The sequence below is a fragment of the Achroia grisella genome, unplaced genomic scaffold (genome assembly GCF_030625045.1).
Source record: "Achroia grisella isolate CSIRO2021 unplaced genomic scaffold, CSIRO_AGI_Agris_v1 utg1080, whole genome shotgun sequence".
NCBI lineage: Eukaryota > Metazoa > Arthropoda > Insecta > Lepidoptera > Pyralidae > Achroia > Achroia grisella.
The window spans coordinates 1226161-1252352 of record NW_026712570.1 but is presented as its reverse complement, the minus strand read 5'-3'; the positions used below and the strand labels follow the sequence as shown (position 1 = coordinate 1252352).

The 26192-nt window shown below is 33.4% G+C and overlaps 2 protein-coding genes across 2 annotated transcripts in view; one reads left to right on the top strand and one right to left on the bottom strand.

Moving 5' to 3' along the window:
- Positions 1-3787: 3787 nt before the first annotated feature.
- LOC131842032 (CCR4-NOT transcription complex subunit 11) lies at positions 3788-13737 on the bottom strand. Its single transcript, XM_059190466.1, has 10 exons — positions 13612-13737; positions 13442-13533; positions 12054-12277; positions 11258-11418; positions 10191-10341; positions 9697-9828; positions 8735-8929; positions 7099-7238; positions 5515-5680; positions 3788-4447 (listed from the first exon to the last, which is right to left on the bottom strand). Exons 1-10 carry the CDS (start codon positions 13653-13655, stop codon positions 4316-4318), a joined length of 1437 nt encoding a protein of 478 aa, XP_059046449.1. The 5' UTR covers positions 13656-13737; the 3' UTR covers positions 3788-4315.
- A 2593-nt stretch (positions 13738-16330) lies between these two features.
- LOC131841994 (E3 ubiquitin-protein ligase Nedd-4) overlaps positions 16331-26192 on the top strand; it is a 46649-nt gene continuing 36787 nt past the window's right edge. The window contains exons 1-2 of the mRNA XM_059190429.1: positions 16331-16489; positions 21365-21444. Of these exons, the coding sequence (XP_059046412.1) occupies positions 16331-16489; positions 21365-21444 (239 nt within the window). The remainder of the gene's footprint in view (positions 16490-21364; positions 21445-26192) is intronic.

Below are 26192 nucleotides of genomic sequence, written 5' to 3'. Positions count from 1 at the left end.
AAATCCAATATTACTAAACAAAATTTAATTGATATTATTGATAATAAAAAACGTTTAAGTAAAAGTCCTTTACGGCATACAAAGCGTTAGTCGATCCGGTATACAAAATTGAAAGCCAGGTAGAAAATAAATAAATAGTGAAAATCTTAAAAAAATAGTGCAGATTGTGTGAATGTTTTAAGAAGTATTTTCATATTACCTGTGCCCGAGGTTTCAATCGCGTTAAATTCCAATATAAATATAACCTGTGTTATTCTGATGCATAAGCTATATTACTGTAAAGTTTCATCAAAATCCGTTCAGTAGTTTTTGTGTGAAAGATTAACAAACATCTATACTTACAAACTTTCGCGTTTATACTATTATTTTTAAATATAAGATTAAATGGTACAGTTTCGCTAGTATTACACCTGGCTTTCGCTTTGCTATATCCTTTACAACTAACCCTGTATATCTGCGCCAAAATTACACCGATTTTGATGATTTTTTTGCAATGTACTCTGGTCATAGTCCCATATAAATCATCACAATTTACATCATCTTTTCTATAACAAAACATTGAATTATTCTTAATCTAAAAGTTTTTAATGTACATTACTGCAGGCGAGAACAGGTTGCTTTAAAAATATATATACAAAACATACCTTCAAGTCTGTTATTCGAGATGGGATAGTCAGAAGCTTGTCAATTGAGGTCGTAGTGACGAACTCAACACTTGACATGCCCATATTTCGATATATAACTGGATTTTTGATTTCATACAAAATTGTTCCATTCATAGAACTTCATTTTGGTTCCGTCATTGATAATAATAATCTCAGGACAATTCCTACAGCGGCATCTAGTACCAAGTTAAGTTAGCTAAAGCTGCTATAGGTACTTGATAACTGATACAAATATATAGTTTTTTTTTCGTATATACATACTTAATGAAAACAAATGTTTATACAGTGCGAGGAATCGAACCTACGACCATCGGAAGTCAGGCGGTGTGCTAAACCGCTAGATCACCGAGGCCGAACATTGAATTATATGTTAACATATACAAACATGTAAATATATACAACATTACAGTATAATGGGAACTTAATCTCTAGCAAAATTGGAGAAATATAATTTAAAATTACGAATAAGGTTGTTGATATACAGTCGGCTACTGTCAGCAAACCCGTCAATCGGAATCCATAGGAACGTTATTCCCATTAGGAACATTACAGAGAACTTAATCTCTTTTGCAAAATTGGCGAAATATAATTTAAAAATACGAATAAGGCTGTTGATATACAGCCGGCAACTGTCAACAAACCCGTTAATCGGAATCCGTAGTAACGTTATTCGCATTTCGCTTACCTCATAACTGATCGACTGTATATCAGCAGTCTTATTGATATTTTTGAGTTACAACTGCAATCATCACATGTAAACTGACGAGAAACGGGTAAAATACAGTCATATTTAGAGATTACAATAACCTCGGGTAGGCGATCCTTTATGCATCAACGTGCCATTTGTTCCAAAAAATTTTTAATGGAGTCATTGACTTGCCATCAAATAATATTGACTTTCTGATATTTTGGAAAATAATAATATCAAAACTCTATATGAAATAAAGTAAACAAAAGAGGTACATTTTGGATTGTTTTCATTACACGCATAAATTAAATTACTGTAAAATTAGTGTGACTTCTGTTGCTGCAGGTTAGATGACAAATAATTTATGTCAGGCTTGTACGATGTTACTTTTAGCAAAATGCATGCTGAACTGCATTCATCTGTCAAACGGTTTCTAACCGAGTTTTTAATGTTATTCATCTCTGAAAATAATGACTCGCAGGCATAGGTAGGTGAAAATATTGTTAAAATAGCATGAGCCAGCTTCTTCAAACAGTTTTATGATCGATGACGTGCCCAAAATATTGTGTGGCGTTCCGTCAATGGCACGCGTGCCATTGGTTCGCCTACCCTGACCTAGGACAATTGACACAACATCATCTAGTCCTAAGCTGAGCAGAGCTTGTGTTATGAGTACTAGACAACTGATGGATATCATTGGATACATTTTTTTTAAATAATACACATAATATACACAGAAAAGATTCAGACCATACTCAGGAATACAAATGTTTGTACCGTGCGGGGAATCGAATCTAGACCTTGTGTTATGGATACTAGATAACTAAAGGATATCATCGGATACATTTTTTTAACATTATACATAATATATACAGAAAACACAGACTGATACAAACAATCATACTCAGGAATACAAATGTTTATACCGTGCGGGGAATCGAATCTATGAACATCGAGGTTAGGCGGTGTGCTATACAGCTAGACAATCCAGGCTGTCGATAATATACAATTGAGACATATGTTTGTACGTTGCTTATGTACACATCAGAAATTAAAAAGTTATTAATTATATTCGAGGTTACAAAAATACATATAATTTTATAGTATTGTTATAATCCACTAGTGTCCCGCCAGCATATACCGTTAGCGCAGACGGGTGCACCTTAACATTAGTTAAAAAATAACTTACTATATAACTATATACAAATTAATTACACCAATAATTATTCACGCCAGCGTTAACACAAATCCATTTAAAACATGGATTTCGTATAATAAAAAGGCGTAGATAAGGCTGTATATATATTAGGCTACTTAGGTATATATCTGTCTGTAATAAACAGTGATCGGAGTAGGTAGAGCTATTTTATGTATTAGCCATATTAACTAGCTGTACACGCGATTTCGTCCGCGTGGAATTTAACTTTATTTTTCTAAAATAAAATAAACTTTATTTTTCTAAAATAAAGTTAGTCTACGTTACTCCTTATTACATCAGCTACCTGCCAATAAAAGTCCCGTCAAAATCGGTCCAGCCATTTCAGAGATTACCCGCAACAAACGGACAGACAGACAAAATTTGTAAAAAATGTTATTTTGGTGTATGTTCCGTGTTTATATTCATATGCATGTTCAAAAAACGGTTATTGGAATATCACAAACAGACACTCCAATTTTATTTATATGTATAGATAATATGTTGGTTAGGATGTACAGAAATGGGCCGTTCAAGTATTACGTAAGCAGATTTATTACAATTATTTACCCCCCCCCCCCCATCCCCCTTGTCAGCAAAGTAAGCAAAGCTCTTACCCCCTCCCCCATGCTTACGTAATCATTTTTCAATTAATGTATTGTTTTCTTGAGCAAAGACAATGTGAGGGTTGCCATTAGTGTAAAAAAGTTAATAATTACCGATGACGTTAATTGAACGGGAAAAACCGAACCAAAAAAAAAGTAAAGATTCCCCCGCCCCCATAGTACTTCCATAATACTTGAACGGCACCAAAGAATACTGGGACTGAATGATGTATCTCCTGACATATCATTTCATATCCAATTGCATAAAACAAGAAGACTCAGCAACTACAGTTTTTTTTTTAATCCCAGAGACAAATTTGACATTACCTATATTGCCAGTTCTTAGCAATTTTTGAATACTGTTGTGGAAGTATCGGAAATTAATATAAATTACCCATTTTTATACATATTGGTTACTCAGACATAATTTTGTGGGTGTTTATTTAAAACTCATTAACAAAGAAATTATAAAGTATAGGTATTATTAAATATAGTCAGTATAGCAGGTACAGCGCTACTCCGCTATAGGTGGTAACATTATTTTAACATTTGATATTTACAGCAATCAATCTAGTCTCCAAGATAAAAAAATTTTTGCAAGTTAGGTCAAGTTGTTCTTAATGTTTTACTCGCCCTAAGAGGCTTCATTCCAGTCACCCGGAGATTGTTGTCCTCAGAGTCTAGGGGCCCCGAGGTCCCAACCTTCCTAGGGGGGTGGGGATGACCAGTCAGTCAGACTCTAAGTATAGTTGCTGACTCTTCTTTTTTACGCATTTGGAATGGCAAATAAGGCGACATTTTTCAATTACTATGAAGTGAGATAATATTTTTTTCGGACTACTCTAGTGCTGTTGGCCGCAGCTGGCCTTTACAACTTCACTGGACGATAGGAGGCGAGTGCAGATGGCACTCCAAACCTTTTCTTATGCTATAATCTGATGATACCACTAATATGTTGCCATTCAAGAGCAACAATGTTATTCTTATCCTGTAATATCACTGCCTAATCTACACCCTACAACCGAAACAGCTTACATAGCAAGCTGCTTGGCTGATATAGGTGAGACTGAGGTACTATAAATTTTACAGTCTACCACACATTATTCATGTACCACTAACAGCTCAGGCCGTTGAAATCACACCGAATACGGTTTAGGAATCTTCAGTTCTCCTTAACATCCTTGTGAGCCATTCCATCTCCGGAGTCGAGCTGTTTGAGCAGCCTGAACAGAGCGGCAGCTTCTCTGATGCGACTAAACTCGATGCAGAACGCCTCCACTTCAATGAACAGCTCCTGGAAGATAATGAGTAGTATCACGTTCAAACGTAAATTTCGGGAATATTATTTAGACTTGTAACTTCTCTTTTACTTTTCGTCTCCTTCTTTTACATTTTTCTATAATTTCCCTATACTTCTCTCTGACTAACTTTATTTTTTTTACATTCAATATGAGGCTGTACTTAGAATTTAATTATCAGATCATTAAGTATTTATTTGTTTATTTACATGTACATTATTTTTTACAGAAATTATATATATTTAGCCTTATATATTTAGAAATAAAGTGTTCTGGCCCTATCACTGAAGAGGAAACGCTACTATACATCCTACATGGTTGTAGGCCACCCATGCATAAACAAAATATCTCTTTTGGAAAGTATACACTATATCCTGAGGACATAAAAACGATCACTTATAACAAATACTTAGTTGTTATACTGGCTAATAAGAAACGTGTTTTATATCTAAATTTGTATTTAAAATTTATAGTTTCATTTGTAGATTCTTGTTTGTTACTTTCATTCTATTTCTGTTATATGTCAGTAGTCTACCCTAATATAAAATTTTCTCCGTATACCAAATCCTTTTCTTTTTCTTACGTGTACAAATATAATAAAATACAACAGTATTTGAAGGGCATTCCTCCTTCTTGTCCCTGATATGTAGGTAATTTAAAACAAGGCCGGTAGGGAATTCAAAAAGAAATTGGCCCTTGCAACAAACGGGCAAAATCATTAAGGCCCAGATTTCAAAGTTTTGTAGACCCCTGATCTATATAACCATACATCGTCAAATGATATTTATCAAAATTTGAAGATAGAATTGCCTCCTTTTATATAAGTCAATTAAATTAACCACGCCGTCTTAATCATTATCTAAATACTTTTAAAATGATTTATAATACTTCTGTGTAAATTTAAAACTTTAAAGGAAAAAAATAATTTAAATAAATATAAAAGGCTTGTCTTGCAAAAAAAAATGTACATTTTGAATACTGCCATTTTTATTTTTACCCGACGATATGTAGAAATTCATGTAAAGTGTACATTTGTTTCAAATATATATAATATAGTACGCACCTTGACGTTAATGATCTTATTTCTAATGAGCGACTGCAGGAACACGCATACTAGTCTCACGAGCCGGTTCTGCATATATCTGTCCCGGATGGTCTCGCACGTTGAGATGCAGTTGCTTATGTATAGATGCACGAAGTCTACAGGCAGATCCACAGTCGTCGTTAGCCTGGTAACAAAGATTTTTGTATGAGCTGAGTGTTGGAAACTATTTTATATACCTTTTTTATTGTCTATATTTTTATAATATTATATTGTTTTTATATGACATACGTCAATTTATTACACAATTATTCTACAAATAAAAAAAAAATAGAAATAGAAATAATCTTTATTCAAATAAACTCATTACAAGCACTTTTGAATAGTCAATAATAATTGTAATAAATCTGCTTACGTAATACTTGAACGGCCTATTTCTGCACATCCATATTATCTATACATATAAATAAAATTGGAGTGTCTGTTTGTAATATTCCAATAACCGATTTTTACTACATGCATTAGAATATAAATATATATGTACCGTACATACACCAAAATAACATTTTTACAATTTTTGTCTGCTTACTTTTTAAGCTTTGCTTACTTTTGCTGACAAGGGGATGGGGGGAGGGGGGGTAAATAATTGTAATAAATCTGCTTATGTAATACTTGAACGGCCCCATACACATACTTGAGAATAATTTACTTAGTAGATATTTATATTGTAACATATCAGCTTGTTAGTGCTTTTTATTTCAGTACTGGTCTGCTCAAATTTCAATTTTGTTGTATCACATCTAAATATTCAAATTAGAAATTTAAATAATTTATTCGTGTAGGACATTCAACGTATCTTTTTTTTATATTATAATGTTTAGTATATATATCCAATTCAGAAGAACTAGCAAGAAACTCAATTGAATTTTTATCTATAACTTTATGCTGAGTTGGTTGTCTCTTCATCTCTGGGATACATAAAGTCAGCTCCATTTTTTTATTTGTACAATTTAAATATTTGTATCTTATGTATGATATATAATAATAATAATAATATTTCAGGACAATTGACACAGCGCCATCTAGTCCCAAGCTAAGCAGAGCTTGTGTTATGGGTACTAGACAACTGATATAAATACATGGATACATTTTTTTGTAAATAAATACATATTATACATAGAAAACACCCAGACCGATACAAACAATCATACTCATGAATACAAATGTTTGTACCGTGCGAGGAATCGAACCCACGACCATCGGATAGTAAAGCGGTGTGCTAAACCACTAAACCACCGAGGCTGTCATAATTGTCATATGAACAGAATTTATGTGTATTATTTGTATTATTTTTTTAATTATAATTCTATTAGCCGCATCAAGTATATCTGCACATCCCAAAGGTTGATTGGAAGAGAATGCTATACCATTAACTCCACCTTTTGTACCAATTATAGTGGTCAATAAAGCAAATTTTTATTTTTTGGTAGTTAGGTATCTGCAATCAGTACTGGTACTATAAGCAGGTGAGTTGTTGGTAGTACAATAAAGCAAATAAATAAATAAAATAAATGAATAAAGCATTTATTAATACAGCTATCCGACCTGTTGACCACCTCCATGGAGTGTAGAGACATCTCCATGTTGACGAGGACGCTGAAGTACTCGGTGATGTGCTGCGAGTGGATCAGCTTCAGCAGCACAGAGATCGCCACCATCGGATTGTTCTCCACCAACTCTGGCAACTGCAATTGTTATTTAAAGGAATTATTAATTGGAGATTACTCCTTAAGGTCTCATTTCACCAAGGAAATTAATCGCGTTTAGTTCCAATAAACAGGTTAAAACGTTTAAATGAGTTCAAAGCTTCATTTTGCATTTCACCACTACAATCTGAACTAGTTTTCGCTAAATTCGTTTAAATTCTGAACGCCCGATTTTATACTTCTTAAAATTATTTTAGTTAAATTATCCATTGCGTCAAATATTATTTTATGAGCGTGTAACACTGCGAACGAATGAAAATCTAAACTTCATTTTGGTAAACGCGATTAAGATAATGCTGGTGAATTTAATTTAAAGTAAAACGAGATCAACGTCGTATTTATTTTCGAGTTTACGCTTAACTCCAATTTCCTTGAACTTGTTTATATTGCGATTGGTGATATCCAGACTTGGCATAAATATCTTTTTAATATTTTTCTACTTAAAAAACAAGTCGTGTGATTCGGGGTATATCCATATTATTCTATCACATTCAAATTCAAAATAATTTATTCATGTAGCACCCTTTAGCCGCTTATGAACGTCAAATTTTTTATATTATAATTTTTTTCCTACCGTCCAGTTCAGTATATAGGTTGAGAAGAACTGGCAAGAAATACAATTTTTTTTAAAGCTAGTTTATTTATATAGGTGTCTATGTCTAACATTAAATGAAAATCCCGTGCATGAACAACTATTGCCACGCACTCTCGTCATTCAAGTAATCGTTTAGTGAGTAAGGCTTTGCTCAATAAATATGATAATAACAATAATCTCAGTACAATTCACACAGCGCCATCTAGACCCAAGTTAAGCTAGCTAAAGCTTGTGTTATGGGTTCTAAGCAACTGATACAAATACATAGGTATATCATTTTTTTCGTAAATACATACATATTATACATAGAAAACATCCAGACCGATACAAACAAACATACTCATGAATATAAATGTGAGTGCGAAGAATGTGCTAAACCGCTGGACACAGTCGTCGATGATTTAACAGATGTTTTGAATTATCATATGGCAAGTACGTAAATTAGGAAGGCATTGGATGCGAGCAGCGCAGGACCGATCGTCGAGATCTTTGGAAGAGGGCTATGTCCAGCAGTGGACGTCTTCCGGGCTGCGATGATGAAATAGCATAAAATAGCTGTACCTACTCCGATTACTGGTAATTATATAAAATACTAGCCGTACCCGCGACTTCGTCCGCGTGGAAAGTAACTTTATTTTTCTAAAATAAAAGTAGCCTAAGTTACTCCTTATTACATCAGCTATCTGCCAAAAAAGTCCTGTCAAAATAGGTCTAGCCATTTCGTCGATTAGCCGGAACAAACACACAGACAAAAATTGTAAAAAATGTTATTTTGGTGTATGTGCCGTATTTATATTCATATGCATGTAGTAAAAAACGGTTATTTCAATATTACAGACACTCCAGTTTTATTTATATGTATAGATAATAAGTAAATTACCTGAGCGGGAGTAACTCCAATATCATAAACAACTTTAGGGTCCTGATCCAGTAACGCTAACAGTTTCTGCTGTTGCGGTACACTGAGCGGGTTCTTTAACGCCAACTGCGTTAGTTCCTTTGCCTCATTCGTAATGTTAACTGGCTCCTTCTCTTCTGGTTTCTTCTCTTCTTGTTTCTCTTTCTTCTCCTCTTGCTAGCAAAAATAAACTATATTAATGAACATACACTTTTTGCAACCACATTGTGGCATAACCTTCCAGTAATGTTATTTCCGAACCGAAACGATATTGAAACCTTCAAGAACAGAGCTTATTTCGCCTTCCTATAGAAGGCCAGCAAAGTACTTGCAATTCCCTTGGTGTAGCGGGTGCTCATCCCGATAAATTCCTAGTGAATTTTTCACAACTTGAAATATGAAATGTACTGTAACTGAACTGTACCACATGGTATTCCTGGAAAGCATCAGGGTAAATTTCTGGTCAATTTGTCACGATGGGCTAACTAACCTGACCTCATGTACATCTTATCATCCTCCACTGGTGCCCCGCCAGCGTAAACCGTTAGCGCAGACGAGTGCACCATTCTATTGTTATCTATTAAAAATATGTGTCCTTTTATACAAAAACTATCGTACAATAAATTATTATAAACAAACAATCTCAAGTTATTGACCTTACCGCGCGCCCAGGCGCTCCACACCGGTGGCCCCGGTCGCCTCTCCGATCGATCCCCCGTCCAATTCAAACGAAGATCAAATTTATGACGACCTGACCTAAGGTTCGAACCCCAAGCGGTGCCCTCAGACTAAAGTCGTATTCGTCAGAAGGGAGTTGGCCTTCAGCCGCTCCATAAGTCCGCGAGTTTAGAGTTCCATCTGCACTCACCCCCTATCGTCCGGTAAAGCTGTAAAGGCCAGCTGCGGCCAACAGCATTAAAGTAGTCCAAAAAAAAAATACTGACCTTATTCTTGTGTTGGGGTTGTGCTTGAGTCCGTTTTTCTGCTCGCTCTACCTTCACTCCCAGGAGTCCCTCGCAGTCTGTATCGTACATGGGTATGTATGTGCCTCGATTCACTAAGTTCTTCCATACTGCCTAATAATAATAATATATATTTTTATTTCATATTATTGTATATTGCATTTGCTAATCAGAAAAGTTTCAACCCCTTACCGTTGGTAAGGGGTTGAAATACTTATTTATTTCATATTATTGTATATTGTACTGGCCAATCAGAAAAGTTTCAACCCCTAAGGGGTTGAAAGTTTTTTTCGCATTAAGAAGTAACCTATGTCCTTTTTTAGGGTCTGGACTATTTTATAAATATTATATAAATCGGTTGAGTAGTTTTGGAGTGAAAGCGAGACAGACAGTTACTTTCGCATTTATAATATTAGTAAGGAAAGAAGGATAAAAGAAGGTTCACATACATACTAGCTTTAAATTTGAATTCATACCTCATCAGCGAAGGGTATATCGTTGGTGTCGAGAAGGAAGACTGGCGGCGGGATGGGTCCTGCCGCCTTCAGGGTGCGGTGCAGCGGAGTGTACTCGTTGGACATCAGCGCTTCCAGAAGCTCCTTCATTGCCATGCGGTTAGGTAAAGTCCTAATAATAACAATACAGGAAGTATATTTATTATGAAATTATTAAAGATATTCTGAATGAAGATACTTGGTCAGTATGCCTCGTATCATCAGGGGGGTTACGAGTTACGGTATACGAGTTCTCCTCTCCTCTTCTTCCCCTCGGAGACGAGTATCGGTACAACTATTAATAACCATTTAGTGGTCGCACTTGCAAGTATCTATGCACCGATTGTAATTGGACCATACGATGTGACGCATTCATTGCCTCAACGATACGATTTATTTTATTTTTAAGTATACCCTACATTTGTCTTATTTTTTCGTTCACCTCTAAAGAATCGTATAGCATGTTATCTTTAGGTGGGCAATGGTGTCTGAGATACAGGCTAGGCCTAGTTTAGACACTACTGCACTGGACTTGATATTAAATAGTTAAGAACTATTGTATATATATGAATTAATATAGATATATAACCTTAGTTAAGTCCCTTTTGTATTTGTTTTTTTGCACAATAAAGTTGTTATTGTTATTCTTTATTTTTTCTCAGCTATTGCTGGTTTTCTCCACACTTACGGGCCGAAACCAAGTAAGTGCAGAGTGTGTGTATGTGTGTGTGCGCGTTATTATTATTATTATTATTAATAACCGACTGATAAGGGTTGAAGGGGCACGGGGGTTTTTATAGGGGTACAGGGTAGCGCAACTCGCAGGTAGCGTAGTGAGTAATTTGTCCCATATTCCCTAATTGCGCAAACGAACATGTAGGTACTTATTTTATAGAATGGTGTTAATGTTTTTTTTTAAAGTAAAGTTTCAATCTTTCTAATGGCATATCATTTTTATTAAAATGTTGAATACTTTCACTAAAAACAATGTTTGAATGCAGAGGTAGCGCTTGAGTCGATTTGGTTGCTCGCGAGTGTAGTTAACATACCCATCACTGAGAGGTATGAGGGCGGGTGCAGTTGCTCGCGCCATCGAGCTCATCTCAGTGGCCCGTTCAGCCACCAACGCTTGCAGCGGTGAGTAATCGAAGTCCAGCTCTTTAGCTATAACTTCTGTTAGCATCACTTGTTTTGCTGATTTCTTCATCACCTGCAATATATAACCGTAGGGATGATGAGAAATATAAAGAATGTTGAGTGAAATCAGTGTGAAATAGTTCTTTAGGGAATTGTCTATACATATAAATAAAATTGTAGTGTCTGTTTGTAATATTGAAATAATCGTTTTTTACTACATGCGTATGAATATATATACGGTACATATACCAAACTAAAATTTTTTATATTTTTTGTCTGTCTGTCTGTTTGTTCCAGCTAATCTAAAATAATCAGCTGAAATGACTAGACCGATTTTGACGCGACTTTATTTGGTAGGTAGCTGATCTAATGAAGTGTAACTTAGGCTATTTTCACTTAAGAGTATAAAAATAAAGTCCACGCGGACAACGTCACGGGAACAGCTAGTTATTAATAATAATAAAGCCTTTTTTCAGTTTTTCTTTTTATTCTTTTATTGTACTTTCCTTCTGCAGTTAAGAATTTAAAATGCCTACAACACACTTGCAATAATCTCTTCTTGAAGATTGCAGTATTGCATTAAGTTCAGAAATGTTATACCATTTCTGAACGGTGATTCCTCAATGTGGTTGTGCGTAGCATGAAGTTTCTGGAAAAACGTACGTTGGAGGACCATCATTTATCCAGATAAACTATTAAAATACTTACATCCTTAATATTGACCGGTATAAATCCAAGAACTTGACCGATGAACAGTCTCTCCTGTGGTGCCAGTGATTGTAAACCTGACTTCCCTTCCAATAAGTGCAGGAACAAAACGCTGAATGGGTTGTCCACCTTATATATGTCATATAAGAGTGCTAGGGCGACCACACGTTGCCCAGGAAGGGAGAGGTCTCCACCAGTTATAAGCGATGACATTATCAGGCATACTGGAAATAAAACAAATTAATAGTCCTTAATGTGTTTTTTTAATTCTTTTTTTTAGTTGGTGGTGCATTTAAATAAATAACATTTTATTTTTTCTGTTCCTTGTATATCCGCAATCAGTAAGTGCACTAGAATCGGATTGGTTGGTAAATTACTATGCAAGCCTACAGTCCAGTGACTGCACAACTTTTTATTTAAGAGAAGCCTCCGGCGCTTTGATTAGATTTCAAGACCCGGAGTACACTTTATCCAACTCCAGTGTATGTGTCCTTTTCATCTCAATTTATAGTTGCAATATTATTTTACTCAGAACCTTAGCCACAACAATGTGTGGCCGGGTCTGGTAGTAATATATAAAAGATGCATATATTCATATACAGATACATAACTATATACAACATTCTAATGTTTGGTCATGTAATGCATAGGAATGAAAATAATATTTTAAAAAAGTTTTATAAAAATTTATAGAAATATTGCATGCAAAATATATATATGTTGACAACCATTGTTGTCAAATATATAAAAATCATAGACAATTCAGACTATATACAGATATGTATATAAAAGAAGTGTTCTGTATCAACTGTAGTTAATTGATCTATATCAATAATAAATCTCTATAGATAAATGGAACTCTCATATTATTAAAAAACTTAACATTTCAGTTACTTGACCTGATTATACACAATCTTATTAATGAATTTGTGTCATAATTATTCTATAGCTTGTCATTCCTGCTTCCTTCTAGGTAATACCTACTCTGCCAGGGGGAAGGGGATTGTTAGTAATGTGGATTCATGACTCACTAGCAATGTACCATGTCAGGTTGACCTCCACGCGGTTTCCCCTGGAAACCATCGTGATAAATTCCTGGTGAATTTGTCACTATGGGCTACCTGACCTGACCTCATGTTCAACTTATCCTCCACTGGTGCCCCGCCAGCGTAAACCGTTAGCGCAGGGGGATGCACCATTCCATTATCATCAATAAAAAAAAACCTACTCTGCCAGCCTAGTATATAGTAGAAGAATGTATATTATTCTTACTAGGTGGACTGTTTATTACTGTTTACCTATTATGAAATCTAAATAGAATAGAAAAAATAATCTTAAATGAAGCAATTTTTTAAAATCTAAATTTAAAATGACTTAATAGTACTTACGATTGAAATGCTCAGATTTTGGAAACCGTTTTTGTACTTGGACACATATAGAATCCAAGCTTTGTGAGTCGACAGTCTGTTCCGAAAATAAACTGGAAAGAAAAAGAAAACAAAGTTTCCAAACAATACCAATACTTGAGGTTAGAAAGTGTAATTGATATTTTACTCACTCCAATACATATTTACTATTCTCATTTATTAACTGCTGCGACATTTTACACTTATATGTGTAACTAAAGCTATAATTGTGGCAAAATTTATATTATTAAAAACAAAATTTAAAAGGGACAATTTTTATTTATTAATGCATAGAGTAATTTATTTCTTGAACTACAGATACACTGACAGTGACAGCAAGTGACATATCATGACAGTGGAAGTCTACTCTGTTACAAGACCAATTATGTTATGTCACGCGAAATAGCTAAGCTGTAAAGAATAGTCCACAAGAGTACAATTGGAATTTATAACAATATTGTTCTTTTAAGTTCGACATGAAAAAGTGTTTCATATCATGTTATTGGAATGTAAATAATCTAACTGCTCACTTCATAGCGAATAATACCTGTCGCTTATATAGGCATAGAACATAGCACATACAAACTTGTTATACCACTTATGACGCCCATGATATCACTCACGTGTTGCCATTCCAGGACTATAACAGCCTTTTATCATATCTTATTTCATTATTGAACTAAAACAGCTTACAAAGCAAACTGCTTGGCGGCTGAATTAGGTAGACAGAGATACCAAGCACAGACAACTTTTTAGAAATATTATTTTCAGTGGAAAGCTGAAACAAAAAATTATATTACTACTTACTTGAGTAATATATTCAATGAAATTTTAATCGTAATAAAATTAAAATATCAAAAACTAGGATAATATTTTTTTTTATTAAAATAATTCATGTTATTTTTCTTGTATAGTTTATCTTATTTTAAACCTTTCAATGTGAGACTCGCTCTTACTAGATAATATGGTAAGATAGTATATGGCGAGTTGGTATAATAGATGTGAAATAGAAATAGAAATAATCTTTATTCAAATAAACTTAATATAAGAACTTTTGTATAGTCAAGTTTTTGATTCTAGCGCTCATTTTGAATGCAGTCTCATCACAAGAAGAATGAGCAAGAAACTTGTGTGAAGGTAGATTATATATTTATTAACTCAACACCACATTCCAGATTACTTAGAATATAGTTTCTACTAATAATTAAATGATATATTTTGTCATGGCATAACCAACCTTTAGAAAATTATAACTATCGTATGCGTAGTGTGTATAGAAGAATCGAATCTGACTCACTACAGATAAAAATGTTCTGATTGCCAAAGTAATTAATAACCTTGCGTGTGTTTGTTTTACTTTCAATATTGATAACAGTAGGTACATATTGTTTGTTTGAAACACGTACGTATGTACATCTTGGTATATTGTTGTAAAACGCATTCTGAAAATTTCATCACTCGTATAGTGCTGAACAAAATTCGATGGAACTCGCTATTTCAATTCAATCTATATGATCTATAGGATATTTTAACATAAGTTTAAAAGAGTATTTAAACGAAAATGCGTGCTATTGGTATATATGGACATATGTAATATATTTATTGGAAAATTCTAAGAGAATGGAAAAATAATAAACCCTGGCCACAGTAAAACCTAAGTAAAATCTAAAAACAAGACATCTGTTAAGTAATTACTGTATTTAAAATGTATTGGGTTATATGTTATGACTTATCAATATTTTTATTTAAACTAAATAAGTAAATAAACATTAAAAATGTAGTTCAAAGTTCAAAGTACATATAAACACGAGAAGTGTTAAGATAAACGCCTGTTTAATTTAACTAGCAATTTTTGCGATGTTAAACTTAATAATTGAAATGGGAGCACAAGAACACAGTAGAGTTATGAGAAGACAATCCCTCGATCCTGAAAAGATCTTACATGCTGTAATGATCAAATAACGAAAACTTGGGTTGTGGAATAAGATTCTTGCCGAGGTTTCCACTAGCTGAAGAATAGCATAATAAGTACGTTACGATCACGTGATATCCTCATTGTTTTAAGCTTAAATGGATTTCTGAAAACATTTACCGTTATATTACATGTAAATTCACTAAGAATGCAAAATCGCAGCTTATCTCTAGCAATCAATTCAATAATAGCAATTTGAAACAACATATTACAAACACAGATAAGTATAATTTATATTTGTAAATGTTTGAGATTGTGAATACATATAATTTCATCAAGAAACTATCCATTAATCATATTTAAATATTTATCGTAGTGAAATACCTAATTAATTTAATTCAAAAATATTAAATTGGTTTTTATTTATTCCATGCAATCATATAAATAAAAAGAAAAATTAATGCATCATTACATTTAAATTTCATTACCAAGTCCTTATCACAGTTCTAGGTACAAAATGTATGTGAGATTCTACAAATAATAGATATTGCATGTCATATAAATTCTACATTGATAGTGATGCTAGTACAAGTGTCTGTTTGATGCATTTACCTCGCGCCAAGCCCGTTATCTCTCATTGTGTGAATTTCGGAAAGAAAAAAGTTTTATTGCTGTACACATAATGCGTATACCAGAAGCCACAAAGCTGTACATAAACCTACACTGCATGACACCGTTGAACCTAGTTATCATCAAAATGCTAATTGTAAACGCTCACTTTTTTTATCACGTCCATTCCTCCTCAGAGATAAGATTACGCCAGTCATATGGCACGAACGAACGCCTCTTTAGTAGCGCGTTATAACTCAATTTTTGTAAACATTTAATAATTGATATTGATGTGAACAGCCAATAGTCAAGTGATTGAGTGATGGTGCAGTGTTATAGTGTAATAAGATATGAGAGATCCCCGTACGATAGCAGTCATGCATAACGTCAGGTCTCTACATATGGTTTCGGAATCAGGTGGCGCACACCGAAACCGTTCTATGTCATTGTCTACTCGCCATTACAACGGAGCTCCAAGACCGGAACCTAGATATTCTTTACAACTTCAGGTAACAATATTATAAACATATTAACAATTAAATACATCCGAATGGAGTAAACACTTCATATATAAAATAACATATGAGGTTTGTCTACAGAAAGGTTTTTATCAAATAGATAATGTCTAAATAAAACGAATTTAAAGTAATATAGAACTGAGATGAGAAATTATTAAAATATAAAGGACTGGACAAATAAACACAAGGAAAAAGAAATACATCAAATGTTGTGATTTGAGCTCTAAATATTCAGATAGCGATATTAACAGTCATTTAACACACATTGAACATAATTGATATGAAATTTTAAGTACCTAAACCTTATACGAAGTGAAAATCAGCTTGTCATTATTTATAAAGAATCAAAGAAAAAGGTAAAGCTAAATAAAAAGCAAAAACGGTAATTTTAGCCTTACAAATAAGCAAAGGTCTATGGAATTCTAGCAATAGTGTAGTGATTTATCTTTCAATAGGTTATACATGCGAATGGATGCTGCTTGAAGTGTTGCGTACAAGTTATGGATGCTGATTGATTATTTTTATAGGTACTGATTTGTTACGTAAATTCAATGTTATGGTAGCCTATGCTAATGTCAAAATGCACTTGAAAAGGGCCTGAGTAAAGTCCGTTGTCAGTTTCTGCCATTTCAAGTTACGTCTTGAACTGTCCATAGAAATAATTTATCACATATATCTTTAATAGACTAAATGAATAAAGAATAATTTTCAATTTGAAAATATATTTTTAAAGTGATGATAGGTTAGTTACTGGACATAATTCTGTGGATATTTAATTTCAATACTGTAATGCAAATGGTGTAAGATTCAATTCAAGTCACGCTCAAGAAATAAGAATCTAAAAAAAAAATAGCCCTTATAATAGAATTGCATATATATTTCGTCATTGTGAAAAGACCGATAGAGAGTTATAGTCAAATCATAATATTTCTTCACGACTTACAAAAACAATTTTGTAACTTCACACAGTGTGTCTATTGCCTTAAACAGATGTCGGTTCACTTCTCGTTACTATATTATAGGAACTTAACTTATTATTAATTTATTATACAAACGATGCATATTCGAATTTTAAATAAGTAATCATTTATTAATATAGGCCATTTCTGCCTGTGTAATTTTTATCTACATTCCATTTCTAATCCTTTAGAACTCGTAAAAAAGTCACCTCATATTAATTTATCTAATAAATAACTGAGTAGTTATGGTATTATGTACCTATCTAAGTAATATATATTATTTATTTTATTAAATTATGAACTTGAACTTTCAATTGAAATGAATGAGATAAAACGATTTATGGTTGAGTATAAAAATTTTATCTTTTTATAAATAAAACGCTGTGAGTGTGCCTATTTAACAGATTTAGAATCTTCGATAAGTATATTATCATTTCGGAATCATATAATCAAGCTATAACAATTGCATTAACCGCAGTTCACCACGAAAATGATAATGACAGCTTGTTTGACATACATGGCGACGACTGACGTTATGACGGGCGATCGGCTGTCAATCGACTGTCATAGTCGATAATCCATCTTAATATTTAGATTTTTTATTTGTATTTCAATTATTCTTGTAGGAAAAATAATAATTTTGCTGTTTAGATTTTATATTAGGACATTGCAATAAACATTTCTAATGTCAATAAAGTGTGGGACGTGTTCCGTGAGACCTCTGTACAAAATCGCCTGAGAACGTGTCACAGATTTTTTGCTAAACGTTGTTCATTAAGATATTTGTAAAGGAATGTGAATTGTTCCCTGTTGTATTCGTAAATAAGTGAATTTTACACATGGGTGATGGCTTGGCAGTCGGACACACGTGTAAGTACGACAAATGAACGGACCACTATGCTGATTCATGTTTAGGAAAACACTTAAATGAAACAACATGTTAAACGTGTTCTTGTCACCGAATGTCAATTAAATATGTTTTGAAAAACGTCTAATTTAAATGTTTATTGTTGTACAAAGTTTGTCCAAAGTGATGTTAAGTATAGTGTGTTTAAATGAATGAAGTAGGTACTAGTAAGTAGTGAGTTCACATGCAACAAGCTTTGTAATATTACTAATTTAATAATATAGGTTTAAATTTGTGTAATGGTATATTGTTAGGTATAATATAATTACAGGAATGATATAAGAGTGTTATTCATTCACATAAAAACATCTACATGACCACAATTCTTGTAAATAATGAAACAATACCATTACTACATAGAATCTTTCTTAGATTCATTTTGTGGCCTTGGTAATGTTTTCTATAGAGTCAAATAGAAATAATGTTTATTCAAATAACCTAAGTTTAGTTTGAGAAGAACTGACATAAAGTACTTTAAATGACTGCAGAATTTGCTATTTCTGCAATATGGCCTTAATGATCCTCTGTGGGATAGTAGTTTAGTACACTGCTTTAGTTGTCATGGTCACAAGTTTGATTCCTTCCAGGGTATAAAATAAACACTCATGATTATGATTGGTCTGGGTGATTTCTATGTACATTATGTATGCATTTGCAAAAAAAATGTATTTAAGTATATACATCAGTTGTCTAGTACCCATAACACAAGATCTTAACTTGGGACTAGATGGCATTGTGTAAGTTTTCCTTGTTTATTATTATTATAAAAAAAATGGGTTGTTTATTATTATTATATAAAAAAATGTGTTTCTAACAAACATATAGTTAATAATGTAGGCTTTCTGTTGTGTTTATACATTATTTTATCAAATGTTACAGTTTCACTTGACTAGTTTCTAATAGAGTTTTTATTACATTTTACAATAAAAGTATAAATTTTGCAGAATTAAAAAAAAAAACTGGTTTTAGAATGTACCAAACAACCTTTAATAATAATAATAAAATTTATTTATTCCATTCCATTATAAGTATTCCTAAAATTGTTTTAACAATGAACATCTTGTAAATATAACAATATAAGAGAATGGAACGGAATCTGTGCTAGGAAAACCTGTTTTATAGAATTCCGCCCCTTTTTAGCACTACATTTAAATTTTTAGCATCTATTTCTATAGATTAGTTGCTAGGAAGTAATCCTACCTATTGTAGTCTTTAATTATTCTTTCTCGTTAACATTATGAGGAAATATTTGTATTTACTTATGAAATGTTAAGCAATTTAAATAAAATCTTTTATAAATAAAAATAGAAATTGTCTTTATTCAAATAAACTTAATATAAGCACTTTTGAATAGTTATATTTTTTTATTCTACCACTCATTCTGAATGCAGAGTCATCACAAGAAAAATAGGAAACAACTTGAATGTTGTCTTTTTAAATAAATGTTGTTTTAAATAAATCCACATTGATAAAGTTAAAAGTTATTTATATGTTTTTATTCTACCAATAATACAGAATGCAGAGTCATCACAAGAAAAAGAGAAAACTTTTGCGTGTCGCCCTTTTAAATAAATTCACATTAACAAAGTTAAAAGTTATTTATATGTTTTTATTCTACCAATAATGCAGAATGCAGAGTTATCACAAGAAGAAAGAGGAAGCAACTTGCATGTTGTCCTTTTAAATAAATGTTGTTTTAAAAAAATTCACATTAACAAGGTTAACACTTAGAATGGCACCTACATTGAATATGTTTATTTTATGGTATGACATTATTGTATGTTGTAGATGTTCCTCACACATTCCATCAGCAAATTGTGTTCCGCATGGAAGTCAGTCCACATTACTAACAATCCTCTTTCCCCCCTGGTAAACTAGTTAGTTTGTAGTACCTAACCTCAAATTTGTTTTTTTTTAATTTAAAAAAAAACAATGGAACATTTACAGGATAATTGAAAAGAAAAAAATAGGCCAAAAGTATAAAAAAAAAAGATATTTATGAAAATGGATACTCGACAATTATGATAATGAATATTGTAATGGTGTAATGATTACTCTAAGCATACACCATCATACAACCAAAAACATTTGCTCCCTCTAAAAATAGTAAAGTCAGTCAGTACAAAAAAGTAGAGCAGCCATATACATATAACCCTAGAGTAGGACAATGCCTCCTTTCTCCCACTTGTTATCTCTTTGCATTGATAAGACTGATTTTAGTCGCATACTATAAAAAATATGAACAATAATATATAACGAAGTAAGCCACCCACTTTTCTTGTTTATTGATAATATATAATGCTATTCATAAATATTATCATTGCAGAAGATACATACAGTATATAGAATTAGGATTTATGGAAAGAGAACACATTGACCTGCTCTTTCATTTTTAATAACATCTATTCAAAAGAGCAACACACAAGTTTCTTGCACATTCTGAATGAACGGTAGGATAAAAAAATATGGCCTGTTCAAAGTGCTTTTATTGAGTTTATTTGAATAAAGATTATTTCTATTTCTAAAATAAACTGACTCTAAAGTCAAAGTATTATATAACAATGTATAATATTGCAGGACAATTCACACAGCGCCATCTAGTTCTAAGCTAAGCAGACAAGGTTATGGGTACTAGATGACTGATATAAATACATAGATCAATTTTTGCATATATAAATTTTATGTATAAATAGATTATTTAAATTATTAACCGGGACTTAACACGAAAAATTTTATGGCAAATAAAGGTATTTACCTAATACCCGGTTAATAATTAAATTATTATATTATTAAATTATTATAATGTATATTAAACACGAAAGTTTAAAATTAACTAGTATAAATAGATTAGTAAAATACTTGATTTTATTTTATTTATTGTTTGTATTTTAGTAAAAATAATAATGTTAATAATATAATATTCTTACCGCCTACTCCAAGGGAGATATATTGAGTATGCCTAAAATGTCGTCACACACTAAAAATAATATTTATTTTCAGACTGACGAAAACAGCTACCTACTTCGTTTGAAGATAATAGGTGCTGTATCATTGGCTAAAAAGGATATATTTGGTGCTAGGTAAGTAACAATTTATTAATATTATACTAGTTGTAGTCCAGTGGTTGAAATTCGACCTTAATTAATTTCACATTCATTAAGACTATACACAAATATTAAAGACAAATCTATTCTCAATTTGACCACAGACCTTAATAATAAACAAAAGAGTAATATATATGTGTGTCAAACACGCGACATCTTATGTATAAAATTCTCGTGTCACAGTTTTCGTTCCCATACTCCTCCGAAACGGCTTGACGGATTCTCATGAAATTTTTTTAGCGTATTGAGTAGGTCTGAGAATCGGCCAACATCTATTTTTCATCCCCCTAAATGTTAGGGGTAGTCCAACCCAAATTTTTTTTTAAATTTTTAGGCAAACTAACGTTTGCCGGGCATTTAGTAATGATATAAAAAATATAATAGTATAAATTAAAAAAAATATATTAGCATTCTGCACTCCTTTATATAAACGGTAAGTGTGCGAAATTTCATGCTCCGTCCGCGCAATTTCCGAAAAAAGGTGTTTTTACTTTTGTACGAATAATTTGATGGTAAATAAAGGTATTTATTTTTCTTGACGTTTCAACTAGGTTTCATTAGCTGTGGTCACGAGGTGACTGGAGTAACGAATGTCAATGTTGATAGGTGCCGGCAGTTTGTTCAACTACCGTCGTTCGATTGTAGAGGATTTTGTTAGGTTGGACCTTTGGTTGGTTACACCCTTATTTACCATAAAATTATTGGTCGTAAACCCATTTAAATATATTAAGAAGGTGTACTAATTGCGAAAGTTTCAAAGTCCCTTGGTTCTTATTCCGATGTTACCAAGATACTGCATGACAATGGACCCAATTACAGTAATTTTTATTGCGCATTGTATTGGATCAACGCATACCGACATTGTGTCGAATGTAGCTCATTGTAGACCTTCCGATCTCCCATCCAATTCAAACGTGGATCGAAATTACGGCTTGAGCTGAGGTTCGAACATCCAGCGGTGCCCTCAGACCAAAGTCGTATCCGTCAGCCGGGAGTTGGCCTTCAGCCGCTCCATTAGTCCTTCCGCGGGTTTAGTGTGCCATCTGCACTCGCCCTCATCGTTCGGTGAAGTTGTAAAGGCTAGCTGCGGCCAACAGCATTAGAATATTTCAACAAAAAGGTTTAGCTTAGGAGCTCAACTGCGCATGAAACTGGAAAAATACTACGTAATATGCTTTCTTCGTAGATTAAATGCGCTTAAAACCTAGGTTAGATAAAGAAATATTGCCCTCCTTTGTGTGGCTTAAGACTTCCATTTTCCATTAGCTGAGTTGGTTGTGTGAGCTTAGTTGTAAAAAAACAAAATCGTGTATTTAATCTATTGATCTAATCAGCTCCACATGTACGCGGTGTCGGGTCTGGTCCTTTCTGTTTGTGTCATCATCAATCTGTTCTGTTCTGATTTCGTCTATAAGGTAATTATTTTTGCTTATGGATGATAATGGAATGCACCTGCCTGCGCTAACGGTTTACGCTGGTAGTACACCAGTGGAGGATGATAGGAAGAGCGTGAGGTCAGGTCAGTTAGTCCATCGTAATAAATTTACAATGAATTTATCACGATGGTTTCCATGGGAAACCGCGTGGAGGTCAACCTAATATGGTGTATAGTTTCAATCTTTCTCCTCTATTATTAGGTAGTTTCTTTAGTTGATTGATACGGAATTCTTCTCTCTACGGTTACGGTATTTGCTGGTGAAGCATCAGTTGATGATGATAGTACGAGCAAAAGTTTTGTACGGGATTTTTGTTTTTCTATACGAATTACGAGGAATTTGATGAGTGAATTTTTCAATTCAGCAAAATCTTACACTATCTAAATATATATATATAACTCAAAGGTGACTGACGTAGTGATCTATCAACGCACAGCCCAAACCACTGGACGGATCGGGCTGAAATTTGGCATGCAGGCATCCGCTGAGAAAGGATTTTGATTAATTCTACCCCCAAAAGGATAAAATATCGGATGAAAGTTTGTATGAAACTTTGTCAATTTTAAACCGACCGGGCTGAGGCTTTGCATGCATAAAGCTACTATGACGTAGGCATCCCCATAGAAAGGATTTTGATAAATTCCACACCTAATTCCCATTAGGGATATTATCGCGAGCGAAGCCGTGGGCAAAAGTTTTTGAGTAGGGTGGATGGATGGATGGATGGATGGATGGAGTTAAATCTTTCACGCAAAAAACTACTGAACGAATTTTGATAAATACAGCATAGACAGTGCAATAACATGAAGGCTATAAATTACATACGGGTGAAACCGCGGGAACAGCTATTACATATATAAGGAACACCTAGACCATTACAAACAATCATACTCATGAATACAAATATTTGTACTGAACGAGGAATCGAACCCGCGACCATCGGAAGGCGGTGTCTAACCGCTACACCATACTTGAATACTAGAATTCAATAACAGATGGTGAATATTGTTTGTTTGCTAAATGACTGGGACAGGTTCTTATCACAGCGGTTTTGTTCCGGAGTGATTAATAATTTTCTTTTTGTTTCATGAACAATAGCTTGAATATGTTATCTGTTATCAAATGATAACTGTGTATTTTCTTCCGCTCCACATATTTTATGAATTCTATACAATAGTTTTTAATGTATGATAATGGAATGGTGCGCCCGCCTGCGCTAACGGTTTACGCTGGCAAGGCACCAGTGGAGGATGATAGGATGAGCATGAGGTATGAGTTAGCCCAACGTAATAATCACCGTAGTAATCATCGTAGTAATTCACCTTTTCTACGCGTAATAACTACTAACTACGGGTAATCCCTTTCTACGCAGTAAGCCAGTGCTTCGGGGAGCTGGTCCAATTCCTAGACGCTTCATGTTTCTCCAAACACTCCCATAACTCTGTATGTGCTCGTAAAAATCATCCAAAACTAAAAAATTGGCACCAGGAAATTATCAGGATAGTTTCCAGGAGGCACCGCGTGGAGATCATCCTGCCAGTACTTTGCTAGCAATGGGGTCTTTAGTCCATATGCATTTATTAATTACTAGGTATAATTCAAATTCAAATTTAAATTCAAAATATCTTTATTCATGTAGGTCTATTACAGACTCTTATGATATGTCAAATCTGCCGTCAGTTCGGAATGATTTCGAGATGAGAAGAACTGACAAGAAACTCAGCTCGTATTCTTTTCAAATGACTATCAAAATATTTTTATTCATGTAGGTCTATTACAGACTCTTATGATATGTCAAATCTACCGTCAGTTCGGAATGATTTCGAGATGAGAAGAACTGACAAGAAACTCAGCTCGTATTCTTTTCAAATGACTATCAAAATATCTTTATTCATGTAGGTCTATTACAGACTCTTATGATATGTCAAATCTACCGTCAGTTCGGAATGATTTCGAGATGAGAAGAACTGACAAGAAACTCAGCTCGTATTCTTTTCAAATGACTATCAAAATATCTTTATTCATGTAGGTCTATTACAGACTCTTATGATATGTCAAATCTACCATCAGTTCGGAATGATTTCGAGATGAGAAGAACTGACAAGAAACTCAGCTCGAATTATTTTCAAATAAGTGTACGTGTTTACAATTATTGTAAACATGAATTATGATTATATTTTTTGTTTTTTGCATTAGCATATGCTGGTGGTCACTCTATTCTCCCAAATTGAATTTTAATGACTGTGTAATCGGAATGATTTCGAGATGAGAATAACTGACAAGAAACTCAGCTCGTATTCTTTTCAAATGACTATCAAAATATTTTTATTCATGTAGGTCTATTAAAGACTCTTATGATATGTCAAATCTACCGTCAGTTCGGAATGATTTCGAGATGAGAAGAACTGACAATATATTATATATAATCTGGGAACCATTGTCCAGGTCTAATATTATTATTACTAGCTGCGCCCGCGATTTCGTCCGTGTGGAATAATGACTTTGACCAAATAGAGAAAATATATTTAGTTAGATTATAACCTAAAAAAGTTTTATTATCTAGACACGCGGGAGCGTGTCAAAGCCGAGTTCAAGTAAGAGAACTGGCGAGCAGCACCGTGTGTAGTTTTACACGAACCATTTGGATTATTATTACTAGCTGTACCCGCGTGGAATAATGACTTTGACTAAATAAAGAAAATATATTTTGTTAGATTATAACCCAAAAAAGTTTTATTGTTCTACTTAAAATATGACGATACTTTTATACAATCTTTAATCTCCGCTTTTAACCACTTAGAACCATTTTTTCACGCTAAAATGTTCTTTCTGAGGATCTAGGCTATCTGTGTAACAATCTCATTTAAATCGGTTTAGTAGATTTGCCCTTCTTCTTCCGAATACGGGACGTATTCACTAATTTTTAGTAAATAAGTAAGTATCAGAAAATTCATGTGCATTTGTGTTTCCTGCTGTCCGCGCCATCATGTTCACTATTAAGTGCATCTGTGTGACGTATCGGCAAAGGATTGAGGTCTTTTAAGCATGCTTTAATCTCATTGGCCTTTGTTCCCGTGGTACTACTATTAACTTTAGTTTAAAACCCACACACAACAGCATTGTTATTATTATTATTATTACTCAATTCTGACTCCATTCACATTCACAACACATACGGCAATCACGTGTGTTAAAAACTACTTTATGTGACTCACAATATGATTCATTTCGCATTACCCACGGATGATACCTAGACCGTTACTACAGATGATTATAGATGTCTATTAG